Source organism: Drosophila rhopaloa, unplaced genomic scaffold, assembly GCF_018152115.1.
Source record: "Drosophila rhopaloa isolate 14029-0021.01 unplaced genomic scaffold, ASM1815211v1 contig_167, whole genome shotgun sequence".
In the NCBI taxonomy this organism is placed as follows: domain Eukaryota; kingdom Metazoa; phylum Arthropoda; class Insecta; order Diptera; family Drosophilidae; genus Drosophila; species Drosophila rhopaloa.
The window spans coordinates 9,686,644-9,711,420 of NW_025335047.1; the positions used below are offsets into that span (position 1 = coordinate 9,686,644).

Here is a 24,777-nt window from a genome sequence, read left to right on the forward strand (position 1 = left end):
AAAGTAACTAACGTAACACATAAGCGGCTTTCGTGTGTATGTATATAAGTGTAAGTATCTGCGTGAGTGCTGGTGTGGGTAGGTTGTATCCTGTAGTTTTCCTATTTCCGGCCTCTCATATAATTCGGCTGAGTGGGGCGGTTGCCGAGGGAACTGGAACTGAATTCAACTGAGCCAGAGGATTAAATAAGTTTCAAAGTGTGTGTGCCTGAGTGTGTGTGTGATTCCTGAGTGTTACTGTGTGTGCGCGTGTCCTTTTGCGCGCCTTGCGCAGGCTTATCCTTCCCAGTCTGATTTCCTTGCGTTTTTATTTTTTCTGTATCCTCCTTTGTTCTGTAGGTTAAGTAGCCGAAATTCGTTGCATGTTGCATACATATATGCATCGCAGGATGCGCCTGCATGTGTGAGTGCATTTGCATTTGCATAGGTGTGTGTGTACGTCGGCGTCGACGGCAATGGCGACCACCGCCCTCAGCCGTGCCTGAAACGTCTGCCATCCAGTCTAACTGTGTTTCCCGCCGTCTCTCCGCCGTCTGGCCACTGTGTGCGTGTGTGAGTGCGGCCGGTTCACCCTTAACATGCCCTTCCCATGATCAGGCGGCGGCAGAAACAACAACCACCATCACTCCACCGTCAAAAAAGGACGAATTGTTCGAAATTGAATTTGAGTAGCTGTAGCCCAAGGCATATTCGAGATATTTAAGGGAAGGACTGTTCTAACCCCATTTACTGCTAGTACGAATCTTTGGTAATTGAGTTTAAATACACACTGGAAAAAAGTAAAAGTAAAATATAAGGGTAATGGAATTTCCAAGTTTGTCCTAGCATACAAATTTTAAGGATCTAGCTCAATGCAACGATTTTTTTCGGCTTGTAGAATTATGTTTTTGAATACGTTAGATGAAATGCAATTTATATGGCCACAAAATCTGAAGTCGGTATTTGTATGGAAAAGTTATTTGATATTTTTAAGATGATCCAATTGATATTTCAAATTTAAAATCTTTACTTAAATAAAAAGGCCAAAAGCATATCAGCATAAACAGTTTAAAGAAACAAAAAAAACCGATTTTTAGTTAATAAATTTAAAATTATACAAGTTGCTTTGAAGTTGCGTCAATTTGTATATGCTAAATAGTAACAAAAAAGCAAACTAATTTCAGTTTAAAAGGTAAGCTACTTTTATAATAAAAAACGAAGTAGGTTAATAAACTATTCAAATTTTTGTCTCTGTGTAGGGTGTTTCCCAGTTGGCTGATTGATTTGTGGCCAGTCTCGGTTTGTTGTTGCCGCTCCTTCGCTCCTTGGTTCCTTTCCTCATTTTCTCCTTCCTGCGTCTGCTGCAGTTTTTGCACTCGAGTAGTAAAATACACATAAATGTGTATGAGAAGTAAGCGGCGACCATCCCTTATGCTCCTCTCTCCCGCACACAAACACACACATACACACACCTTACACTCTTTCTCTTTTTCCTCTTCCTGTTGGCACTCTTTCTCTATTCGCCATCTGCTGTGCCTGTGTGTGTATTACTACTCGTACAATCGCAGACGGACTTGGCTGTAGCCACCCACCCTTTTCCATTTCCATTTCCATTTCCTATTCCTTTCCATTCCCATTTCCCTGTGCCTTTTCCTCTGCCTTTTCCTCATCATTAACATCATCATCATCATCGTCATCCTCGAGCACAAACTCAAACTCAAACCCATCCGTATTGCCATCGTCCTGGGGCTTTGGTCCTGGCGCTAGTCGGCGTTTGTCGTGTGTATACCGAAATACGTAAAATTCATTTATGGCCAGGGCTGATTGTTGTTGTTCAGCCACTCCCGCTCCTTGATCCTTCGGCTTTGTTCCTGTTTCAGGGCGACGGCCGCCGACGCCGCCGCTGTCGTTGTCTTCACCTTCAGAAGCATATCCTTTTTTTTTGGGAGGTCCGCCCAACGGCGAGATGTACTTAATGTGCTTTTAATTAAGGGACTCGATGGGGACTCTACCGGGTGCTTCCAGGGTGCTCCTCTGGACACCATATATAGACAAACAGGGCTCCTTCTTAAACCTGGCTCCTGTAGCATCTATATCCACTCCGGCATCGTCTATATCCTGTGAGCACAAGCGTATCGCCTGTAGTTTGGCAGCATAGCAACTTTTCACATCCGCTACACGTATCCTGTGCCTTTTGCGCAGTTTCTAAATGGCCGCAAAACAATGACTACGAAAAAAAAAACGCCAGCGAGCGTACGATGGTTTCGGGAAATTTTCACCGCTTGGCTTTCACTTGGGTTTTTCACTGCCTTGGCCGTTTCTTACGACATTTTCATGCACACTTTTCGGGGCCGTGCAGTTTGTTCGATTTTTTGCATTCGCATTTATTTATTTATTGTGCATTTTACCATTCGATTAGCAATAATTTATTAACCGGTTTTTCTCGTGACGTTTTCGCCTTTTTACAACCACACACAGAGCGGAGAACAGAGAACTGCCGCGGCGGCGGTCCTCGTTTGCTTTTCGGCTTGCCTTTCGTCCTTTCGCTCGTCCGCGTTCTCCTTCGTGCCGGTGTGCGTGTGTATATGTGTGTATCCTAGTGCGCGTATGGGAGAGTGTGAGATTTGGGCAGCACTTCGGGCCGCCTTCGTGCCGCGGTGTAGTTTTCAATTACAACAACGGGCCGATGGGTGCGCGCGCGAAAAAAGGGCAAAAAAACAGTGCGCCCCCACCCGTCGACCGCCGAAAATACACAAAATGAGTTTCGTCCTTGTTTCTTCCTTTTCACTTTCGACGGCTCTGCGTCGACGCAACGAGAGCGCGTCCAACCACTCTCCCTAAAATACTCTCTTTCTCTGGCTCTCTTGCGGCAGGGATGTACGCCCGAGAAACAGAGAGAGAGAGAAAGTGTGTGCACCCGAGTTCTGGGTGTGTCAGTGTATGGGTGAGCTGTACAGGAGGGTCTTAACTACTAATCGAACTCTGGCGCAGGATATTTTTGTCAGTGTACCTTGGGTTTTTTATTTTTTATTTTTGGTTTGCTTTTCCAATTTATCAAGGTCATTGAACTTGCCCCTTAAACAAGGAATAGATGGGTTCTTAAAAAAAGTTCAGATGGTTGAATAACACACATGCATTTTTGGTCAACTTTTCTGCGAAGCTATTTTTCGAAAATTTTTATTTTTTGGTCGTTTTCGTAATTTGTGTAATGTTATCCCTTTTACGTTTAAGCTCATAACTTTTCTTATATACATCCGATTTCAAAGTGGCATACTTCTAAATGATTGTGGTTAAATTCTCTAAAAATCTGCGTTTAAATCTTGGTTTGAATTTTGGGGTCGATTTTTCGTTATTTTAATGGTGTTACCCCTTTCCAAATTTTCGAAAAATGGCATTGCAGAAAAGTGTCCTAAAACCTGCACTTCTCAGCCCATAACTTTTCTTACATACATCCGATTTCAAAGTGGCATACTTCTAAATGATTGTGGTTTAATTCTCTAAAATCTGCGTTTAAATCTTGGTTTTAATTTTGGGGTCGATTTTTCGTTTTTTTAATGGGGTTACCCCTTTCCAAATTTTCGAAAAATGGCATTGCAGAAAAGTGTCCTAAAACCTGCACTTCTCAGCCCATAACTTTTCTTACAGACATCCGATTTCAAAGTGGCATACTTCTAAATGATTGTGGTTTAATTCTCTAAAAATCTGCGTTTAAATCTTGGTTTGAATTTTTGGGTCGATTTTTCGTTATTTTAATGGTGGTACCCCTTTCCAAATTTTCGAAAAAATGGCTTTGTAGAAAAGTGTCCTAAAACCTGCACTTCTCAGCCCATAACTTTTCTTACAGACATCCGATTTCAAAGTGGCATACTTCTAAATGATTGTGGTTTAATTCTCTAAAAATCTGCGTTTAAATCTTGGTTTGAATTTTGGGGTCGATTTTTCGTTATTTTAATGGTGGTACCCCTTTCCAAATTTTCGAAAAAATGGCTTTGTAGAAAAGTGTCCTAAAACCTGCACTTCTCAGCCCATAACTTTTCTTACAGACATCCGATTTCAAAGTGGCATATTTCTAAATGATTGTGGTTGAATTCTCTAAAAATCTGCGTTTAAATCTTGTTTTGAATTTTGGGGTCGATTTTTCCTTATTTTAATGGTGGTACCTCTTTCCAAATTTTCGAAAAATGGCTTTGCAGAAAAGTGTCCTAAAACCTGCACTTCTCAGCCCATAACTTTTCTTACAGACATCCGATTTCAAAGTGGCATATTTCTAAATGATTGTAGTTAAATTCTCTAAAAATCTGCGTTTAAATCTTGGTTTAAATTTTGGGGCCGATTTTTCGTTATTTTAATGGTGTTACCCCTTTCCAAATTTTCGAAAAATGGCTTTGTAGAAAAGTGTCCTAAAACCTGTACTTCTCAGCCCATAACTTTTCTTACAGACATCCGATTTCAAAGTGGCATACTTCTAAATGATTGTGGTTTAATTTTTATAAAATCTGCGTTTAAATTTTTTAAATTTTGGGGCCGTTTTTCGTTATTTTAATGGTGTTACCCTTTCCAAATTTTCGAAAATGGCTTTGTAGAAAAGTGTCCTAACTTTTTCACCCTTTTTACAGACATCCGATTTCAAAGTGGCATATTTCTAAATGATTATGGTTAAATTCTCTAAAAATCTGCGTTTAAATCTTGGTTTGAATTTTGTGGTCGATATTTCGTTATTTTAATGGTGGTACCCCTTTCCAAATTTTCGAAAAATGGCTTTGCAGAAAAGTGTCCTAAAACCTGCACTTCTCAGCCCATAACTTTTCTTACATACATCCGATTTCGAAAATAATTTTATTTACAGATTGTTCCTATGGCAGCCATATGAAACAGTCGTCCGGTTTTTATGAAACTAAAGCAGTATTTCTGAAATTGATAAAACTTTTGACTGAAATTATAAAAAAGCGTTTGAATGTGTTGGGTTCTTTATTCATTCGTTAATTCTTTTACAATAAAAAAATGTTCAACAGCAAAAACATTACACAATTTTTTTAAAATGTAAAGAAGTTGAATAAATATTGTACGAGTTACACTGTGCATTGTTGGTTCTGGTTGGTCTGCAGTTGAGCGATCGTGGTCCCAAATCGATCGATACCTTCTCAGTGGATGGATGTCGTGTGTTTCGGGGCTGGGTTCCAGGCACACGGGCATGTACAACAATTAACAAGATCCGGAACCGCTTCAGGGTGAAAGTTACGCGCGCCGAGTTAAATACGATCGCATGCAACCGACTTGTCTGAGTGCTCATTCAAAAGGTCTGGCAAGTTAAAACTAAAAACGAGATACATATATTGTTCCTTTCTTTTTGATCCTTTGTAGGTGGCCCGTTCCAGTGTTACATGGTCTGAACGGGGCCGATGTCATTACTATACTCGTGGGTATATGGTGCAATGTATGTATGTGGGGGGGGAGGGTGGTGTTTATATGCAGGCGTGATTCGTGTTGAGATACATTCGTAGTACGATATGCGTATGTATAAATAATGTAAGAACGGTTAGCGTTCGCTGAAAATCGAAAGTGCGGCTGGGGCGTATTATTCTATAACATACTGCTCTACACATACATAATTAAACGATATCAATATTTTTAACATTGTCTTAACTCGTATTGCAACAGGGCCAATTTCCAAAGTGCTAATATTAAATTTGTAATTTGATCAGCGATGCGATGCGATACGATACGATACGTTAATGATTCGTGGTGAGTCTTAGATGCTAGGGATTCTAAATGGTGTGCTGGGAGAATGCTAGGCCTACCAAACTAACCAATGTTCATGTGGGGTCAGGTCATTACAATTACATTAACGATATTAAGTGGTATAATAAATAACTATAATTAGCAAACATAGATACGCTCCCTCTCTACGTTAAGTTAAATCAAATGCATAATTGTCTGGGCAGTGTGGGTTGCACCCACCAGGGATTTGGGGGATCACTCGGCATTCTTGATCTCGCTGTGGCTGCGGCAGGCTTCCCGTTCCCGCTCCCTTTCCCGCTCCCGCTCGCGCTGCTCCTCCTCCAGTTTGAGCACCTTGCTCTTCAATCCGCACAGGATCTCCGCCGTGGCTATGTTCTTGATGGTGCTCAGGTCCAGGTGTTGGCTGTGATTGTTGTTGTTGTCGTCGCTGCTGCAATTGTTGCCGCCATGATCCGCCTCCTGGTCCTGCTGATCCTGGTCCTGCTCCTGCTCCAGACTCCTATTGATCGCACTCAGCAACTTGTGCTTGCCCAGCGCCAGTGCTATCCCATTGTTGTCCGTTCCCGGCTTGCTGTTGTTGTTGTTCGAGTCCGTTTCCATGTCCAATCCGCGGTTGTTGTTATTATCGTCATACTTGCGATCATATCCTGCCGCAGCCAGCTCCTCGTCGTGTCCATTTTTATTGTGGACACTCTCTGCCGGCGGCGAATCCTGCTCCACCTCCCGCTTGATCAGCTGGATGTCGGGCGTGGGCGTGGCAGGGGCGGGGGTCTGTTCCCTTGCCCTGCTCCCGTTGGCATTGGGAATCTGCACCAGATTCAGTGCCTCCTCATCGTTGTCATTGTGGCAATTGTTGCTTCCCGAATGCGGACTACTGTTGCTGTTGTTGTTGCTCTGGTTCTGATTCTGATTCTGGCTGTTGTTGGTCAGGTGATGGCTCTCCACCAGGCGGATCTTGAAGTTGTTGTTGTGCGTGGATGGTGGCGGCGTCTGTGGCACAATTGTCGTGATAATCGGCTCCATAATGTTGTCCTGGGCGTGGCTATGGTTGTTGTTCAAGGCGTCATCATGCTGCTCGGCACTCGGATACCGATCCCGGTCCATCTCCTTCAGCCGCTTCTCGCCACCCAGTTCGGTGTTGTAGTGCATCAGGATCTTGCGCTTGGCCAGATACTTGTGCTGTTTCCTGGCCGAGTCCAGCATCTTCTTGCTGTTCGCCTGCAGGATCGCAAAGGAGTTGCTCTCCGCCTCCGTCAGATTCAGACTGCCATTGCTGCCGCCCAAGTGATTGTAGTTGTTGTTGCTGCTGCTGTTGTTGTTGTTGTTGTTCCTATTGAGATTCTTCATAAAGGTCTCGGCCAGCGTGGCCTTCGACTTGATGTGCTCCCGGAAGCCGGCGTAGTTGGGATTGCCGCCGGAGCCACCGCCTCCACTGGAGAGGGGCGTGGGGCAGCGGTTGGGTCCGTTGTTGAGCGAGGGCGACGGGGACGGTTGCTGCGGGGGCGGTACTCCGCCGTAGCCGGCGGCATGTCCGCTCGTGATGTTCACACTGTGCGTGCCGCGCTCGTAACGGCACTCGGTGCCGTCGCTCTCGTGCGGCGAACTGATGTCGCTGGCATCGCTGTCCAGGTTCTTCTGCGAAAGTGAGAGTCAATGATAGCACTCAGAAAAAATATTCACACAACTTTTGGTAATAAATTTAAAGTTACAAATCTCTCCCCATTTTTGCAAATTTTACAATTTAGGTAGAAAACCAGTTTTAAAACATTCAAGTCAAAACTGTTGTCTAAACTATTTTAAATTTTTGTCTAAATGATGACCTTCATAGCTTTGATAAACTGTGTTTTCGACCTTCTCTTCTGTACCAATAAAATGTTTGTGAATTTAGTTTCTTCAGTTTTAAATATGGAAAAGTTGTAGCTCCATTTATTTTTAAATTGTATATCTTCCCAGAATTACTACTTTTGAACTCCACAAGGTTTAAATTTAATTGCAATTAATCCCCCTTCCTTTTGTATCCCTTTCTATTCTATTCTATTCTATTAAACTACAAAGACCCACCTCTGTGTGCAGCCCCTTGATTTTCATGGCCTCGGCGACCTTCAGGAAGACGGGCAGATCCTCGTACTTGACGTTCACCTGGCCACTGTACATGAAGTCCAGCAGGCCGGCCATGTGACTGGCCTCCACGTCGGCCATCAGCAGGATGGGGTGACTCGATGGGTTCTCCAGGAAGATCTGCTGGAAGTAGGGACTGCAGACGGACAAGACCTGCAACGACAAAGAGCAAAGAAGGATGTGGGGCATGAGTGTGGGAGTTCCGGGCGCTGAGCCGCTAGTTTACCAGTTTGTGGGCCTTGAATATCTTTCCGCCGGCGGCGATGGTCACATCCACCATCTTCTCGTCCTTCTGCAGGGAGTGGAAGCCGCGGCACATGTTCCCATGGAAGTTGTTCCACGACAGCAGGTACTGGTCGATGGTGTTGGGATCTGTGTAGGATTGCTGTTGCTTGTGGGGCTGCTGCTGCTGCTGGTGGAGCTGCTGCTGGGCGGCCTGGTGCTGGGTGGCCGTGATATGGATCTGCTGCGCCGTGGTGGGCGGCGAACTGGGGCGCGGAGTGGGCGGCTGGTGGGGATGTGCGAGCTGGTGGTGCTGCAGGTGCTGCTGCTGCTGCTGGTGTTGCTGCTGCTGCTGTTGCAGCTGTTGCTGCAGGTGTTGCTGCTGCAACATGTGCTGCTGCTGCTGCTGCAGGGCGTGCTGCAAAGCCGGCGGCGTCGACGAGGACGACAGGCGGTGTGGATGCGGCGATAGGGCCGGCTGGTGGCCCAGGAATCGCTGCTGCTGGGCCTGGTGGTGTTGCTGCTGCTGCTGATGTTGCTGCTGCTGCTGCTGTTGCTGCTGGCGCGCATGCTGCTTGATCTTGACCATGTTCTCCTGCTGCTCCTGCTCCCGCTGGCGCATCAGCTCCTGCTTCAGCTTGTACTGCTGCATGGAGAGATCGTCGACGCTCTTGGACAGCTTGGCCATGTCGCTGTTGCTGTTGAACTTGCTGTTCGAGAGCATGGGCTTCAGCTCGAACTTGTAGTCGCCGCTGGCTCCGCTGGCGGCGGCGGCCAACTTCCGCTCGGCGGCCAGGGCGGCCCGCTCCTTCTGCCGCCGGATCAGCTCGTCAATGTCCATGTAGGCTCCACTGGTGGCCGCCGCAATGGCCGAGGCTATGATTGGATCGTCCTCGAACACGCTGTCATCCAGGGTCTCCTTCAGGGTCTTCGTGGACGAGAAGAGACGCAGCGAGGGATCGTTCACCTGGTCGCTGAAGTACACGTCCATCAGGGTGAAGAAGGGCCATTCTCGCCGCTTGGGCTCCTCGGACATCTTGATGGCCTTGTACTCCTGCAGCAGATTGTTCCACTTCTTGATGATCTTCGACAGCGGCAGCGGCACATTGAGTTCCCGCTCCACCACGCTAGGGATTAGAAATCGAGAGTTATTGAATGTTATGCAATGGCTCTGCTGATCGCATTGCTACTTACGCCCAGGCATATTTGGAGGCATTTCGCTTGCCCGTGAACAGAGGCGATAGTTCCGCCCGCAATCTGATCAAAGATTTGACTTTTTCCGCCTCCCCTGCAAGTAAAAAAAAAGAGGGAAACAATACAAATCAGTATGGATTCGACTAGGGCATTAAGCAAGAATCGGTGATGGATTGGCGCATTGCAATTAGGGAGACAAATCGAGGGGCATTGCTCGGGCTGGCAGCCACTTTCCACCTGCCAAATGCAATTCAAGTTTAAGCCGCGCTCCATCGATAAAGACCTCTGGCCATAACGGCGGCAGCAGTGGCGAATTATAGAAAACTGCACCAGGTTTCAATGAACCCGAGTCGGGAGTCGGACTTGCAGTCGGAATCGGGTAATCACTGCAATCATCTGGCAGCGGATCGGCATCGATGCCTGCTCGGCCATTTACGACTGTGTGCCTTGTGGTTAATTGCTATAACGAATCTAGCAACTTTTACCCGCTGAGCCCGCAGACCAGAGCCAAATCATCCAAGCTGCATCCCAAGTTAGAGCCAAAATCGCGGCAGTAACTTTTGGCTGCCACACAGAGAAATAAAATGCTCGATATCTATCTATTTAGTAAAGGCAAGTTTTGCCAAAAATATATTTACATCTTATGTATAATCTTTTAGGCATCAGAAATTGTTTCAATTCGAACAATTATGACAGTATAAATGTGACGGAATATTCGAGGCCTGTAGATATCATAAAATTTTATATTTATTTTTAGCAATTTTGAGCTTAAATCGGAACAAACGAATTTTAATTTTTACTTTACCAAAAGTGGAATAATGTCTGGGATCTAGAGTGTTTATCTATGTCAACTAAAACTCAGATTAAAATCTTACTGATTTCCACGGATATGGTTAAATTTGTTGTAGTTATATACAATTGATTTTTGATATATTTTTGAATATCCTGGTATTCTGGTCCAAAATAATACAAAAATATATAATATTTAATTAAAATTGATCATGCAATTTTTCTCTCTGCACAGCCATTCCCATCTCCGTTTCCAGCTGCAGATGCGCAGGTCCGCCAAGTGATCGCTGGAGTGGAGGAATGGCTGCCTCTGCCCGGTTACATGGCTCTCAGGCACACACACTCGAGTACCCATCAAGTATACGCCACATACAACGGCTGTACGTTGTCCATAATGACTGAAAACTATTCAACGTTGAAGAATTCATTAGCAGATTTCACTTTCGCTCATGACGACGACGTTCGCGTTTGCGTTCGCTTATTTCTCTTGGCCGTCTTTCTTTATTTATTTACCGTAATTTCTACTCGTTCACTTTTTCCACTGGCCCCTTCGGGCCAAGTTTTCGGCTTTGGCTTTGGCTGTCTGCTGTCGGCTTTCGTCTTTCGTTTCTTGGCTTTCGGCTCTTGGTATTTCTCACCCAACGTTTCTTGACTTTGGCTGCGGTTGGTTTCTTGTTTTGTGGCTGCACTGCGTCCAAGAAGTCGCACAAGCGCCGCTTTTCAGTTTTTCAGCCTTGCTGGGCTTTCAACGTGTTTTTCCCCGAGAGAAAATTGTTTGCCGATGCAGCGTCGAGCAGTCGAAGCCGGATCTAAGAAAAAGCTCACTCGGCGGCTGCTTTGATTTGGCTGGGAGCAACTTGAGTAAAGTTTGGTCACTGGATTCTGCAGAATACACCGGAAAAAATAACAGGCACTCCGCAAGATCACAACTCATTCTCAACAAACTTTCATATGCAATAATTTAATATTTTTGGAAAAATGTTTGCCTTTTGCAAATGTTATGTTATAAATTTTATTCATTTGTTATATTTTAAAACTCGCTTTTACAAGTTACTTTTGAGTTTTTATTGATTTTAAATAAAAAAAATTTCCTTTCTAAATCATAAATTTGGTAAATTTCAAATTCATATTGTTAACAGTTTAACATATATTTTTGTCCATGTGTAATCGAAAATTATTTGGTTTTTCCTTTGATTCGATGGCAAGAATGCCCAGGCAATGCATTGGTGAACTTTCTAATTTTGGGTCTCCCGGGGTCTGGCTTTGTGAAACTCTATTACTCACCGGCCTGCTCTGTGTCAAGGCAAGGGTATTAGATCGACATCAGTCTGCTGATGGTTGAGCAATTCCCAAGCCCCCATTCGATTCGTTTAATGGTTTGGCGAGCAGCGAACAGCACAAACAGCATTTATAACCTAGCCCAACCCAAAAGATCGCTCGTTAAGAAATCTCTGCGTCAGAGGCGAGAGAAATACGGACAAAAATTGTTGGGGCCAGCCAAATAAGTAAACATAACAAGTCGAAATAAAAAAAAATTCGCAGGCAGCGTCAGCTTGCGAAAACAACCTCAACCTTCTGCGTTGCTCTACGCGCTTGATCGTGACACGCTCAAGTTCCACGATCCCCTTTCGCAGACCGCTCACAATGGATCGTATGGATACTCGTATATCCAGGGGGTTTCTCGGGGGAGGGGGAGGTGGAGAGGCAGGGACAGGGGCCAAGGGGCAGGGGACAGAAAACAGAAGACAGCTCTGGCTCACAAAAGTTTCACTTTCTTCGCAACAAGTTTTATGCGTTGATCGTATGTGTGCGTACGTGTGAGAGTAGTGCTTGAGTGCTTGAATGTATTGGTGTTTGGCCACTTTATGGGGCCTTTGGGCTCACTTCTCACTTCTCGCTTCTTACGGTTTCTACTTTCCGTTTGCGCCCTTTTATGTAACCCAAATCCTCGGATGCTGAAACTGATGCTGCGGTCGCTTCTTGCGCAGACAATCCAATTCGCTTGCCGAAGCAGCCGAAGAAACAACGTTTACCGTTAGTTTCTCTTTTGGCCTATATTTTGGGACGAAGCCATAAGCCGAAGTCGAGTCTTCAGGCCGAGTCTTCTCGCCCCGATGACGGTTCTTTATCTGCCTCTCTCCATCACCATCGCTATGCTGGCCGAGCTTCACTTCCGTTTGGAGCACTTTCGTGGGTCGAGGACCGGTTCTAAAGCTCGGAAATGCAGGCCCATCGTATCTCATAAGCATGATACACAGCGAAAATAGAATGCCACAAGATCACTTTAGAATTAATGTTATAATATCTAGATTTTCGATTACAAGAACAGTACTATTATATGGGCACAGGCTAGTTAATATAATGTTAAGCCCTTCAATATAAATATTTAACAAAGGTTAGGAATACTTTTTAAGATTATATTTAATAAAGACCATCTAATATTTAAGATAATTTTTAGAATGTCAACAATACTTAAGATAATTTTATTGCAGTATAACTAAAGAAGTTTTAGCCATAAAACACAGAAAAAATAATATCATTTTAGACCTCATTATGAAATATAAAATTTCCAAATGAATAAATATTTCATTGTAATTAAGAAGTTAAGTAATTTGATAGTAATTTGATTATTATCTTTATATTGAAAAAAGTGACTAAATGTCATTATTTAGCAAATCTGGTATGCAAATCAAATGTTTCTTAATTTTTTGATATACTGCCAATACAATAAAAAGAATTAAACTAGGAAAACATTGGCGTTTCTTTCTGTGCATGTTTTGTATGACTCTTGGGTCTTTTCATTTCTTTCTGGTATCTTTATGATTCTTTCGTTTTCGGGCATGTTTTGGGGGTCCAATCACGTTGCCTTTATAATTGGCTGCTACTTCGAATTCGAATTTTTATTGCCACGGACTATGGCTACTTAGAATGGCTGCCAGTGTTGTTCGCCAGATAGTTGGTAAGCTTCTTTTGGGCCGGTTCCATTGTGCTGAGCCGCGTTCGTTTCGTTTCGCTTGCTTTCTTTTTGCCACGCTTATTTGGCTTCCTGCACTTTTCTTTTTCTTTCACCAACAGCCACTCTGCCACACACACAGGCAGAAATGTGAAGGCGATGGCAAGTTTTCTTCTTGCTTAATTCTTTGTTTGTTTGATTAAACGTGGAATTGTTAACCGTGACGTTTCGTTTCGTTTTTTTTTTTTCTACTTCTTGGCCTCTGTGTGTCCACAGTTTCTTCGCTTTCAGTCTCCTCTTTGCGTGAGAATTTCTAATTGGGTCAGGATTTGGATTTGTGTACGTATTTCTTTCTATTTTCCATCGACCCGACTGCAAGCGGGAATTAATGAAGCATTTGACGTGCCCTACTCCCGATAGCCGTACTGAAAGTGATAGGAAGATCGCAGAGGCCGGAGAATAGAACTAGATTGGATTGGATTAATGGAATGGCACTCTACGCCAGATTGGGCAAAGATAAGGTCTGTTGTGCGACATTGATTGATGGAAGCTGGATTGACAGAGTACGATTCTTAATAGCTCCGGAATACCTCTAATTTACAATTCCAAAGACCAATAAGAATGGACAATAGAGTGAACCGATGGTGTTCCAATACTGCTTGACATAAAATTTCAAAACAATATCGAAAAGCCTATAAATGCTTTATAAAAATTTGTGAAACCAAATAAATGTCTTTCATTTGCATTTCCTCCTTACTTAAATTATAAATATATTTTTCCTTTCGCTGATTCTTTGCAAAGTTCACCCTGAACTTCAAAGTGCTGCACCTTGCCGCCACTTGAAAATGGCATACCACTTCGATTCGATTGCAATGACCAAACGAATGCAAGAATTCGTATGGGTCTCAACTTGGGCAAAAGCCATGGTAACCAGACTCCGAATTTGAATCCGATTGCGATGAAATTGCAGCCGACCATCATGTGGCTTTCCATCAGATGCAGTTTCGGTTCGCTTTTCTTCTGCCGCTGCATTTCTTTCGGTGTTTTCTCCGCACGCCAGCGAGCAGCGACCAGCGGCTATAATGCGCATACGCCCCGTGTGCCAGGCGGTTGTGGCCACACTTACCGTGTAAGTCATCGACCAGGCTCCTGCTACAGCTACAGCTACAGCTTTAGCTTCAGCTCCAGCCAACGGCTAGTGGCATTTAATTCTTGGCTTTTACTTTCTCCCAAATGATGCACAAATGAGTCTGGAGATAGCAGTAACAACCGGGCGAACGGTAAAAGAAACACTCTTGTTTGTTATGATTTTTCCAGCGAAAACCTAGAAGAAAGTCAAAGCCAAACAAAGGCGAAAGACGAAAGACGACAGACGAGAGTCGCAGTTGCTAATAGGCTGGAAAAGCGGGAAAGCCTCGGATGATATAAACCGAAACTGACGGAGTCGTGGAACCAAGCGAGGCAACTTGTTGCGGGGAATTTTCTATCTATCGCCAGCGGGCTTTTCTCTTTGTGCTTTCTGCTTTTCCATTTTGCAGTTGAATGTACGCTAACCAACTGTGGAAATTCCGCACTACATATAATCATGACCAGCAACATCATCATCGGCATTACGATCATCGTGGCAATTATCATTATCCTCGACATCGTCAGAAGTAATTTAGGAAAAATATTTTTTATGCGCCCGCTTTGTGCATTTCTCTGCCGTTGCTTTTGGGAAAATTTTGTTTAACTTTTCATGTATGCAGTTCGCTGCTTTTCCAGCTGCCATCCAGCAAGTCAGCCAGCCAGCCAGCCAGCATTTGCAGAAGCCAAAATTCGCCTTTGTAGTCGTTGTAATCTCATTGTTTGCGAGAAGGTTTATGAACTTTTACAAAAGATTTTTCTCTCCGCCTCTCCCAATTGCGCTGTTTGTCATGCACTTGGAGTGCTGCTGCATATTTTCTATCGAGTCTCTTATTTTTCGAAAGTGCAACACGGCGGCTGAGCGATTTCTGGCAGAGTCTGTGTGGCGAGGCTAACTGCAAACATTTACCATTAGCATGCTTGCGTTTTCCAAGTAATTGCCGCTATGATTTAACGCCTGGCTAATGAGTCGGGCATTATATTTGAAAGCGAGAAGCCGTCGCCAGACTGCAAGGCAAATGTGTCACCGAGAAAATCACTTTTGATTTCAGTCCCTCGCATTAATATTCTTATCGAGGCTGGCCAATCGCTGTGGACAGATATAGCCACCTGATTTCGGTGCGTTCGCACGATTCGTCGGCTTAGCTTCAGTTGGCTCCAGTAACAGTCGAAAAACTTTCACTTTGCGCTGTCAGAAGCGGCGGCAGCATAAAGAAAAACAAAAAAACGAGCAACAGCCACAGAGCCGTAAACCTAAAGCTCTAATGTTAATGTAAATAGCGGTAAGAGCCAACATACACACCTACATGTGGCACACATAGTATACGTATATACGCATGGCATTACGTGCTGCCGATACATCAGGGCAGATATTGAAACAAAGCTTCAAAGCGGCTGCGAAAAAAAAAACCCGAATAATATTCAAACAACAAATCATTTATTAAAACTATTGTGTTGAGATGTTTGGCGAACCTCAAGATGTCTTGTCCGCCAGCCAGCCAAGAAAATAAAAATCAAATTAAATTGTGGCATCTTACATAAAAACTTAACCTTCCCCACACGATAGCCAAAATGTTTTTTTTTTCCCTATGATTTATTTGCTATACGCAGTTTCTTGATCATTTCTGCGCCCTCACTTGCAATTATCCACTCCAAATGTGATGACTTGTGGTTGTGCCTTAGTGGCGCTGCGAATTTAGTTTGGTAACTTTCTATTGAGTGCCCAAGACAGCCCACTTTGTGTCGGAACACTATTACTCATCAGCACTGATTGGACATCTCGGCATCTTCACCATCATTTCTGGGTCACCTCTTCCTCGCCACCTATTATTCAATTCCAGCCAAAAAGAAAAACGATACAAAAGAGGCCCCAATTGAAGCGGACCTAAAGTGAAAGTTCTAATCAAAATATGCAACCAGGAGCGAAAGAGAGGGCCCCAACTATTGCGGTAGTCCGACGGCGAGTGCAAGAAAGAAAGGCAAGATGCGGTGCGAAACACCAGATGAATGGAGGATGTAAAAATAAAATTAAGCATTTCTTTCACTGCCTTTTTTTTGCCAGTCTTGTGTTCGTGCGAAATACAAATGGTTCATTTATATATCTTTTCTTTTTGGCGAACAATAATGTCTGCGGCGGGCGCGATTCTATCATGGGCCGTTTCCACAGGTAATTTCAAATTAATTGCAACTCCGGCGGAGAAATGTATCTACATTTTGTGTACCATCGATCATTGGCTTTCGGTTTGCGAGCCCCTGGGCAGTTTGGTTTTTTTCTGGTTGCCAAGCGACCGAGCCAAGAGTCTTTTCCCCAGATTGCATAAAGACAATCCGCCTCCAGCTACTCGCATTCAAATGCTCGCACATCTGAAGCGTTTCCTGGCTTCCAGCAGCACTTCTGCCAACACGTCGGATGGCCAATTAAACGGCGGCCGAAAAACAGCACTAACCCACAACGCAAGCATTATAAAAGAATTAATAAGCAATTGCATAACGGCGGCTACGTGTCGGACTAGGAAGCAAACTAGACAGGGCAGAAAAATGTGAGAAATTCACGCAGGTTCAGAGTAGAAAGCCATTTATTTTTATAGCATTGGGCACTGAGGCCACCGTGTTTTCACTTTCAAGATATGGCATTGGGCCGATCTGATCATCTGCCGATCTTGTGATCTTATGCTACCCATCGCATCTGTGACTTTCGTCAAGCTTCGAGACGAATGACAAGATACAAGATACAAGCTGGCGCATTGCATAATATCATACGAAACGAAAATAGAAAACAGAAAAAATAGAAACAAAAATCGAAGAAATAACACTAAAGAAATTGATGTATGTCTGTGGGTAAAATAATTTGTAGCGGTTTATCATCTAACGGCATTATTGGGCAACCTCCACTCCAATCCACTCCGCTCTGCCCAATTCCAATTCCAATTCCACTCCAACACTTTGCTCGCCAACGCCAGCATTTAAACTATTTTCTTGTTATGTACTTCAAGCACCAGTGTTTTGGCATCGATTTTTGGCCAACAGAAAATCCGATGCGTCATTCCCGATAATTGCGCGTGCCAGAGAGCCAGCCATAATAAATATTTATGAAACTAACTATTCATAAATAAATATATGTGTGTGCAGAGCAGAAATCGAAACTGAAATCGAGCTGGCCCTAGAGCAGAAGCCAGCAATATTGCGTATACGCTTCGAGAGAGATCCACACGCGTCGCGCAGGAACTGTTGCAATCCGCGGACCCAACGCTGGGACATTGAACTCGAAACGCGAACCTGCCCAGCCGAGTTTGTAAACAAACCTGGGTTATGTAAGCGCTTAATTATAATGGAAATGAAAATGCCAAAACGACAGCAAGCAACTGGGATTGGGTATGGGAATGGGTTGGTAATGGTAATGGTAAACAAGCTTGAAGGCTGCGCTAGCAGTAGGGATATTCATTTCTGGTTTCTGCGATCAAATCCATTTGCATGGCAATGAAATGTGCCAAAAAGTGGGTCAATTTATGACAGGACTCCAAAGCCAACCAGAAACATTCACCCACAGTGAAAGAAATTTGTAATATGATATGGTAATTAATTTGTAGATTTTGATATGAGTATCTCACAAGAATAGACATTTGCAAATGTTAGTTTAAAATATTACAATAAAATAATATCAACCTTAAAGAAATGTAAAATTCTTTGCTATGCCAGTGGATTTGAACTCGGTACTTTATTTTCTTTGCAGGTAATCTTTACTATTATTGGCCAACAGACTGACTTCACTAGCAGTGCAGAGAAATTACTGGACGACTCTAAGGAAACATAAATTCTGCACCCGAAAAGGGATCTTTGTTTTTTGTTTTTTTTTTTTTGCGGCAGTAGAAGTGGCAGCGACGTCGGCAGAGGCAGAGGCAGCAACTGCGACTGCGACTGCGGCGTCAACGAGAAAGAAAAACGAAGAAACGAAGCAACAACTTTCACCTATTAATATTCGTGTCGTAGCAGCGGCAGAAGCGAGCTGCCAAGCCAAAGCCAAAGCCAAAGCTAAAGCCAGGCCAAAAGACAGAGACGGCCAGAGATACAGATACAGATGTATCGCCAGTCGCGAAGATACAGATACTGTAGAAGCAGAAGCAACGACAACGACTGCTAGTCGCCGCCGATGCTCGACGACGGCAACACATCGCACAGTGCTGGTCTGGGCGACTCCAAACTGGCTGCAACTCCAGCAACTTGGGGCCCCTTCCTGGGGAAACTTTCTATAAAAAAGCAGCTTTTGCTTTTTGTTTTGAAAATTTCTTTCTTGCTGCGCAGGTTGCCCGAATGCACGGCTTGTTTGTTTGTTGCTTTCGCTAGGCATTCTGCACTTCGATGGAGGAATGGGAACCAAAACCCCTTTTGTGGGGGCGATTGGAGTTAAGTCAACTCTAATTGCTAGAACATGATTGGTTAGTAGGCAGAGGAGTTGGAAATGTGGAGGATGAGACTTAAAAGAAAGGGTTACAAGAAGCTTTTCTTCATAGAAGATAGTATGTAGTATAGTACAGTCGAACTTTCAAATAGTAGATAGTATTTGGAAAGATCGACTTCATATCCCAACTCCTGGTTAGTAGGTGCGTCAAGTTCAAGCCAAACTTACAACAATATCTGGTCGAGTATTGACAATTCGCATTGACTGTGGGTGTCATAATCTCGTTGGCAGCCATATCCAAATAGAATAGTCTGTTGATAATAGCGCTGTGTGCTGGGTGTATTCCAATACCACAGGGTATCCTTGAGCTGGTCGCCAACTTTCCGTAATCCAATGGGCACAAAAATAAATGTATTTCTTTTATAGTTTCTCTCGATGCTTATTTGGTTGGCTGGAATTGCCTGGTTTTCATTGTACCATATCAATATTTGTCATTCAAGAGGCACTCACGCACCGAAACACCGAAAATTCACTTTCACTTTTGCGTTTTGATATGCAGAGAACACAAGGCAGTTAATAAAAACGGATTCGTGGTCTTCGAAAAACGGAAGGGGGGAGAAACTCAAATTCCAACCGCAGAGTCAAAAGAAGACAACATTTTGATTGCACTTGGGCAGCATGATGCTGTGGGCTGGATATTTGCTGCACTCGGTTTTCCACACTTTTGTTATGATCTTGTTTTTATTTCTCTTTTTTTTTTCTATCTGTTTTTTTTTTTTTATTTGTGGTTTCTGCGCAGGCGCGACTTTCTACGGGCTGGCTGGCGATTCTTGCGCGCCGAACGTTGGAACGTAACGTCTGCCTCGAAACGCGGTAGACGTCTGTGCGGCAGCGCGCAGTGAAACCAGCGCTTATCCTCAAAGATCGCTAAGAAATTTCATGCCATTCCATTTCGTTTCTCGGCGGCAGCGACGCTTTCGCTTGCCGCACTCACACACTGAACAAGTGGAAGCTCAGCCGTTGGTTCTTCGGCTCAGGAGTGCTTTTACCATTTCTTTCTCTCCGCTATACGTATACGTATTGGCGCACTCACACCAGCGCAGGGTCCACCGTTCAAGTTTGGTTCTTCGTTGAAGTCTTTTGTTTTGGTCCGCAGTTTGTTTGCCATGTGCTCCGAGTAAGAGTTTCGCCTTGGGTGCCCACTCTCGCACACAGACGAAGAAAGACGACGACGATTAATTATTTACGGCTTACCATCGTTTCGATTCCAGTGCGTTCCCAAACTGCTTTTATAACTTTAACTTTCATCGCTGCCTTCTGAGCCCGCTTCGGGTTGGCAGTGCTCAGCTTTTCCCTCTCCTCTTTCTTGCCCGCCACTGCAAATTACAACTTTCGTCTATTTTTGTCAAGATTTTTTTATAATTATATAATTTAAACTTTTTTCTTCTTGTCGCACATTTTTGGCCCCCGGTTTCGCTGGCAATCTTATTCCGCTTGCTTTTCCATTGTTGCCGACGTTTTTACTTTTCTTTGCATAAACCGCACGGCTAATTACGCACAAGGAGAGTGAAACTCCATTAGATTCTTAATTATAGTTTAATTGCCAGCGGAGAAATAATGTGGAGAGCAGCACCCAGCGAGCCGGGTAGAAATTAACTTGGACCATCTTGGCTGCTTGGCTGCAGCAACGGCGGCTAGTTGCATTTGGAAATCTTTCACCGCTGCATTTCTCATTGTTGCTGGTGTTTCCACTGGTCTTTAAGCCGTGCGCACTGAGCGTTGCAAGCTCTGCCTTCAGCAGGCTCCATTCGGAGTAGCTTGCTCGGGGTTTTGGGTGCTTTTAGGGGGCTCGGGCTCTCTGCACTTACAACTGTTTCTTTTGTCTTACGCTCGATGCTTTCCTGGTAGTTGTAGAAAACTTTCTAATGTAGAAGATGTCTGCAGCACCAGCAGTCCCCATCCCGCTGCCCATTGTAGTTGGATTGAATTGCCTTTTGGCCCCCCTGCCCGCACAGTAGTAGGCCTCTATTTACTCGCCGTTTGTCAGCTTTTTCTTTCTTTCGAGATTTTCCCAAGCTTGATAAATTGTCGGCGAGAATTTCAATGTTGTAAACTTGTAAAAGCAGAACTCTATGCATGCCAGTTCACACCGTTGCCGATTGATCGATTCTTTTACCATCGCCCAGCCGGGTGAAAGTTGCCTGATAAAGCCACCGACTGTTACATATAGACGCTATATTATAGAGATGTAAATCATCTCTCCATTGCGGGCACTGTGAGTGTTCAATATTCCACAGGGAAAAGGGATTCAGATCCGTTTAGTCATGCAGTGCTCAATCATGAGTCGCAAACCTACGACTTTCGACCAACTGATAGGCCCGAATTTATATTTACATGCTAATGAGCAACGGAATATTTTGTTTCTGCTGAAAACGAAAACGCATTTTATTGCCAAACGATGAGCTTCGTCAATAGGAGAGCTAATGGATTTAATTGGATGGCAGGTTCGTTATATAAATCTCGGCCGGGCCAGAACCGTTTGCACTGCTGGGGAAAAAGAAACGAGAAAAGATGTATCGCGGCCAAATGATTAATGCAGCCAAAAGCCGAGACCCCAAAAGCCAAAATCGTATTTTCACTTTTTAATAATTAACATAAAATTATTAACAAGACGGCAAAAGAAGAAGCTGTGCAGAGGGCGAGGCAGAACCAGCGAAGAAGCCGAAAACGATGCCAAACGCATTAAGCGCCCAGCCACAAAAAGTCAGCCAACGAAAAGAATAAGCCATGAAAGTGGTAAAATCCGAGGAGAGGAGAGATTTCTGAATTTCATAAAGTCTCGTAAAGAACAAGAGCCAGCTGCCGCATGACTAACAGCTCGGCAGTGCGGAGACTAAATATAAGCCAAAGAATTTTAAGTGAAATGAGTTTGAAAAGCATTTCCCGAAAGCGGCCAGCGGGGCCTGACCCAATTACCCATTTAAGCCCAAAGTCCAAATTGATGTGGTAGCGATGAAATGGCCCAAAGAACGAGAAGAAGGAGATGGAAATGGAAATGTGGGGAAACTGAGGCACAAGACGAGTAACAGTTATGTGACGGGCAGACAATCGAAAGTTTATGTCATGCTGCCGGCAGCAACGCAGCAGCAACAGCAACACCAACAGCAACACCAACAGCAGCAGCAGCAACATCAGAAGCAACAGCAACATGCAGTCGAAAATCCGACAGCCATGGTTAAGCAGATGGTGCGTTCCTGTAATTGTCAATCCAGATTGATTTTCCGTTACTTCTTTAATGAGTAAGAAGTATAAAAAAAAATCTGAAAGTAATATCTGTAGTGGATTTTTCTCCCGCACAGCAACAGGCGAGTGAAATATAAAACAATTTTTCGAAAGTCATGCCACGAAATAAATGGTTCTCGTATCTATACACGTATCTCGCATAGGCCTACAACGGCCAGCAGCATGAACAATGAGAGCAGCAAAGCCGCAAGAAAAGAAAAAGTAACTTTACACACACTTATAGCTGACCAGCAAATCGAAAAGATACACGAAAAGAGAAACAGAAAATAAAATAATAAAATCGAAACATGAAACATTCTGATTGTATGGCCACAAAAGTGGGTCAAGCAGCGCAGTCACTGCGCAGTCGCAGCCTCAGTCGGCGTCGTCATCGCCAACGCGCTCGTGGCTCAGGTTTTGCCTTTAAAACTTTGCCTGTGGTGGTAATGGTGATGGTGATGGCGCTGGTGCTGGTGACTGTGGTGGTGGAGTGGCTGTGGCTGTGGGTCTGGGTCTGGGTCTCGGTCTTTGTCTTGGTCTCCAGCGGTGCGCTCTGCCCGTGAAACCAACACAGGCGCGAAGAACAAAAAGTGTAAAGCGAAATAACAAAATAAACCCGACTCCGCTGACGGAATACTTAAGCATCCGCGTCCACTTGCACTTTCTTTTTCGAGCTCGGCTTGGTTTTGCTTTTTTTTATTCTGCTTCTACTTCTGCTGCTGCTTCAAGTTCGGGTCTTAAGTCTTTCGTTTTGGCCAGGGAGCACGTTTCTTTCGCTTGGCTTTCGCTTTGCGCTCTTTCACCGACTTGCTGCCAGCGGAAACGGGCTCTGCCGAGCTTTTGGGTGCCAAAGTATTTCAATATTTTTTTGATGAAAGATTAAAAATACCTTTCTATCCAGCAATTTTATAAAATAAAATATCACTTAAACATTTAAAACTGGTCAACACAATTAAAACATTTTGTGAAACTTATCAGCGCCACCTATAAATTCGCTGTGGTCAGTTGCGGTACTAACTTTGTTGGCAGCCGAAAAGTATGCTTTTTTCTTTGTTACCCGTTAAATGGTTCTTGTCTCCACTAATAACATAAATTCATACATAGCAACAAAATTAAAATGCCTTTTAAAATAAAAATATTGTTAAGGATTTATGTTTTATTGCCAACAAAACAATATTTTATTTTATGAAGTTCAAGACAAATAATTATCAAATCTCTGATCGAAGCCTCTTTGTTCCAATTAGGTCAACCAACGTAAAAATTAAAATGAACGATAGTTTTTGAACATAAAAAACTAGTTATGTCAAAACAGGCAATTTTATGTATATCTGTTAATAACCCTAGTATAAAACTTCGTATTAAAATGCTATTTTTTAATAAATGTGAGGGAGTAATAGATTAGGTTAAAAGAACAATGATTGGCATTAAAACCTAGAAAACATTTGTTGGCTAAAATTACAAGAAAGGAGCGCACCGAAAACTTGCATCTTAGTCAAGGGCCTAAATTGGTTAAAATAACCATTTTTACCAAAAATTTATCATAATTTGTTTTAAACAAATGGAAGAGTACCATTGTAATTAATGTAGTAAAACAAAAGTTTATTTGCTTATACCCTTATTATTATTATTATTTTGTATACTCAAAACATTCGTTGTGGTAAGGCATTAGTTTTAAATTCAAAAAGTCCAGACAATTGCTGAGTTATAAACTAAATTATATAATCATTAAATGAAAAATCCAAAGGTAATAATTGAAATGTCTACTATTCTCCCCATAGCCACTAACCTCTTGCTCAACATCCGATGACAAGCAAAGCAATTACCGAATAAAAAACTTTGGGAATGCCACTTATTCACTTCCGAACTATCAGGGATTATTTTTAGCTATACCACATTCGAATATACATGCAGCCAAGCAATAAAAATGTAAATAGAAAGAACTAAAAAATAATGAAATCTACATAAAAGGATAAATACAAGTCAATTGAGAAAACCAAAAATACCGAGCGAAGATGCATTCTCCGTCGGTCTGGCTGGCTATGGTTAATTGCTCTGATAAATGGTGGGCACGGTGATTTCGCAACTTCGGGGCTGCATCGGCGCCGCTAATTTAAATGCAGCAAAGGCAGCTTCCTCGAGCGCCGCGCGCGAAGATCTCGATCAACCTTGATGTTGATTTATAGGTGTCGCTCTGCTTGGCCCGTCTATTTCGGTTTTGCCTCGCTGCGTGCCCGTTGAGATGTCCCATTCCCATCCCCATCCCCATCTCGATCCCCATCCTCATCCTCATCCTCCCAGTCCCTGTCGCGGATGCCAATTGTCTTGCGTCGGTCCTTCTAAGGTCCGTTTCTATTTTCTGATCTCTCTGCGCGGCGAGTGAGTCGTCTTCTGATGCAGTGGGTCGGCAGGAGGATCGGGGCTGGGAACGGGGACTAATTGCCCGCTCGAGAGCACTGATTGCCGCCGGGGTGGCCGATTCTCCGACTGTCACGCACATCTGCTAATCACTCGCACATATCCATTCTCTTATCTTACTCAAGCTTTCTCTCGGGACGATCTCTACAATGAATTAGGCGTATCCTAAGAACTATGACTAACTTCACCCATTTCCTTTTCATCCATAATATGAATCTGTAAAAAAACAAGTGCAAATTATGTTTCCAGGATGAAAATCAAGGAGTTATTTATGATATGGATCTATGAGTACATACAGCCTCGCTGTATTTTAACATACTTATGATAATTGGTTATTAAAACAATATCGTTATTATAAATAACAATAAATTAACAATATTATAAATAAACAAATGACGAAGAACTTAGTGTGGTATATACAAATTATCAACTATTTTGACTTATATTTTTACTTGATTGATATTGCCGTGATACCCAAATATTATTATAAATTCTTTATACAACTTGTATTTTATAGTTTATCATTTTTTTAAATCAGTGATAAAACTGTATATTATTGTGTTCT

At 43.4% G+C, this 24,777-nt stretch overlaps 1 protein-coding gene across 1 annotated transcript; it reads right to left on the reverse strand.

The window, feature by feature from the left end:
* Positions 1–4,928: 4,928 nt before the first annotated feature.
* Positions 4,929–19,420, reverse strand: LOC108044715 (myb-like protein I). The gene is made up of 5 exons (XM_017123815.2): positions 18,744–19,420; positions 9,253–9,346; positions 8,063–9,185; positions 7,780–7,989; positions 4,929–7,353 (listed from the first exon to the last, which is right to left on the reverse strand). The coding sequence occupies exons 1-5, from the start codon at positions 18,808–18,810 to the stop codon at positions 5,953–5,955; spliced, it is 2,895 nt and encodes a 964-aa protein (XP_016979304.1). The 5' UTR covers positions 18,811–19,420; the 3' UTR covers positions 4,929–5,952.
* Between the last annotated feature and the right edge of the window lie 5,357 nt (positions 19,421–24,777).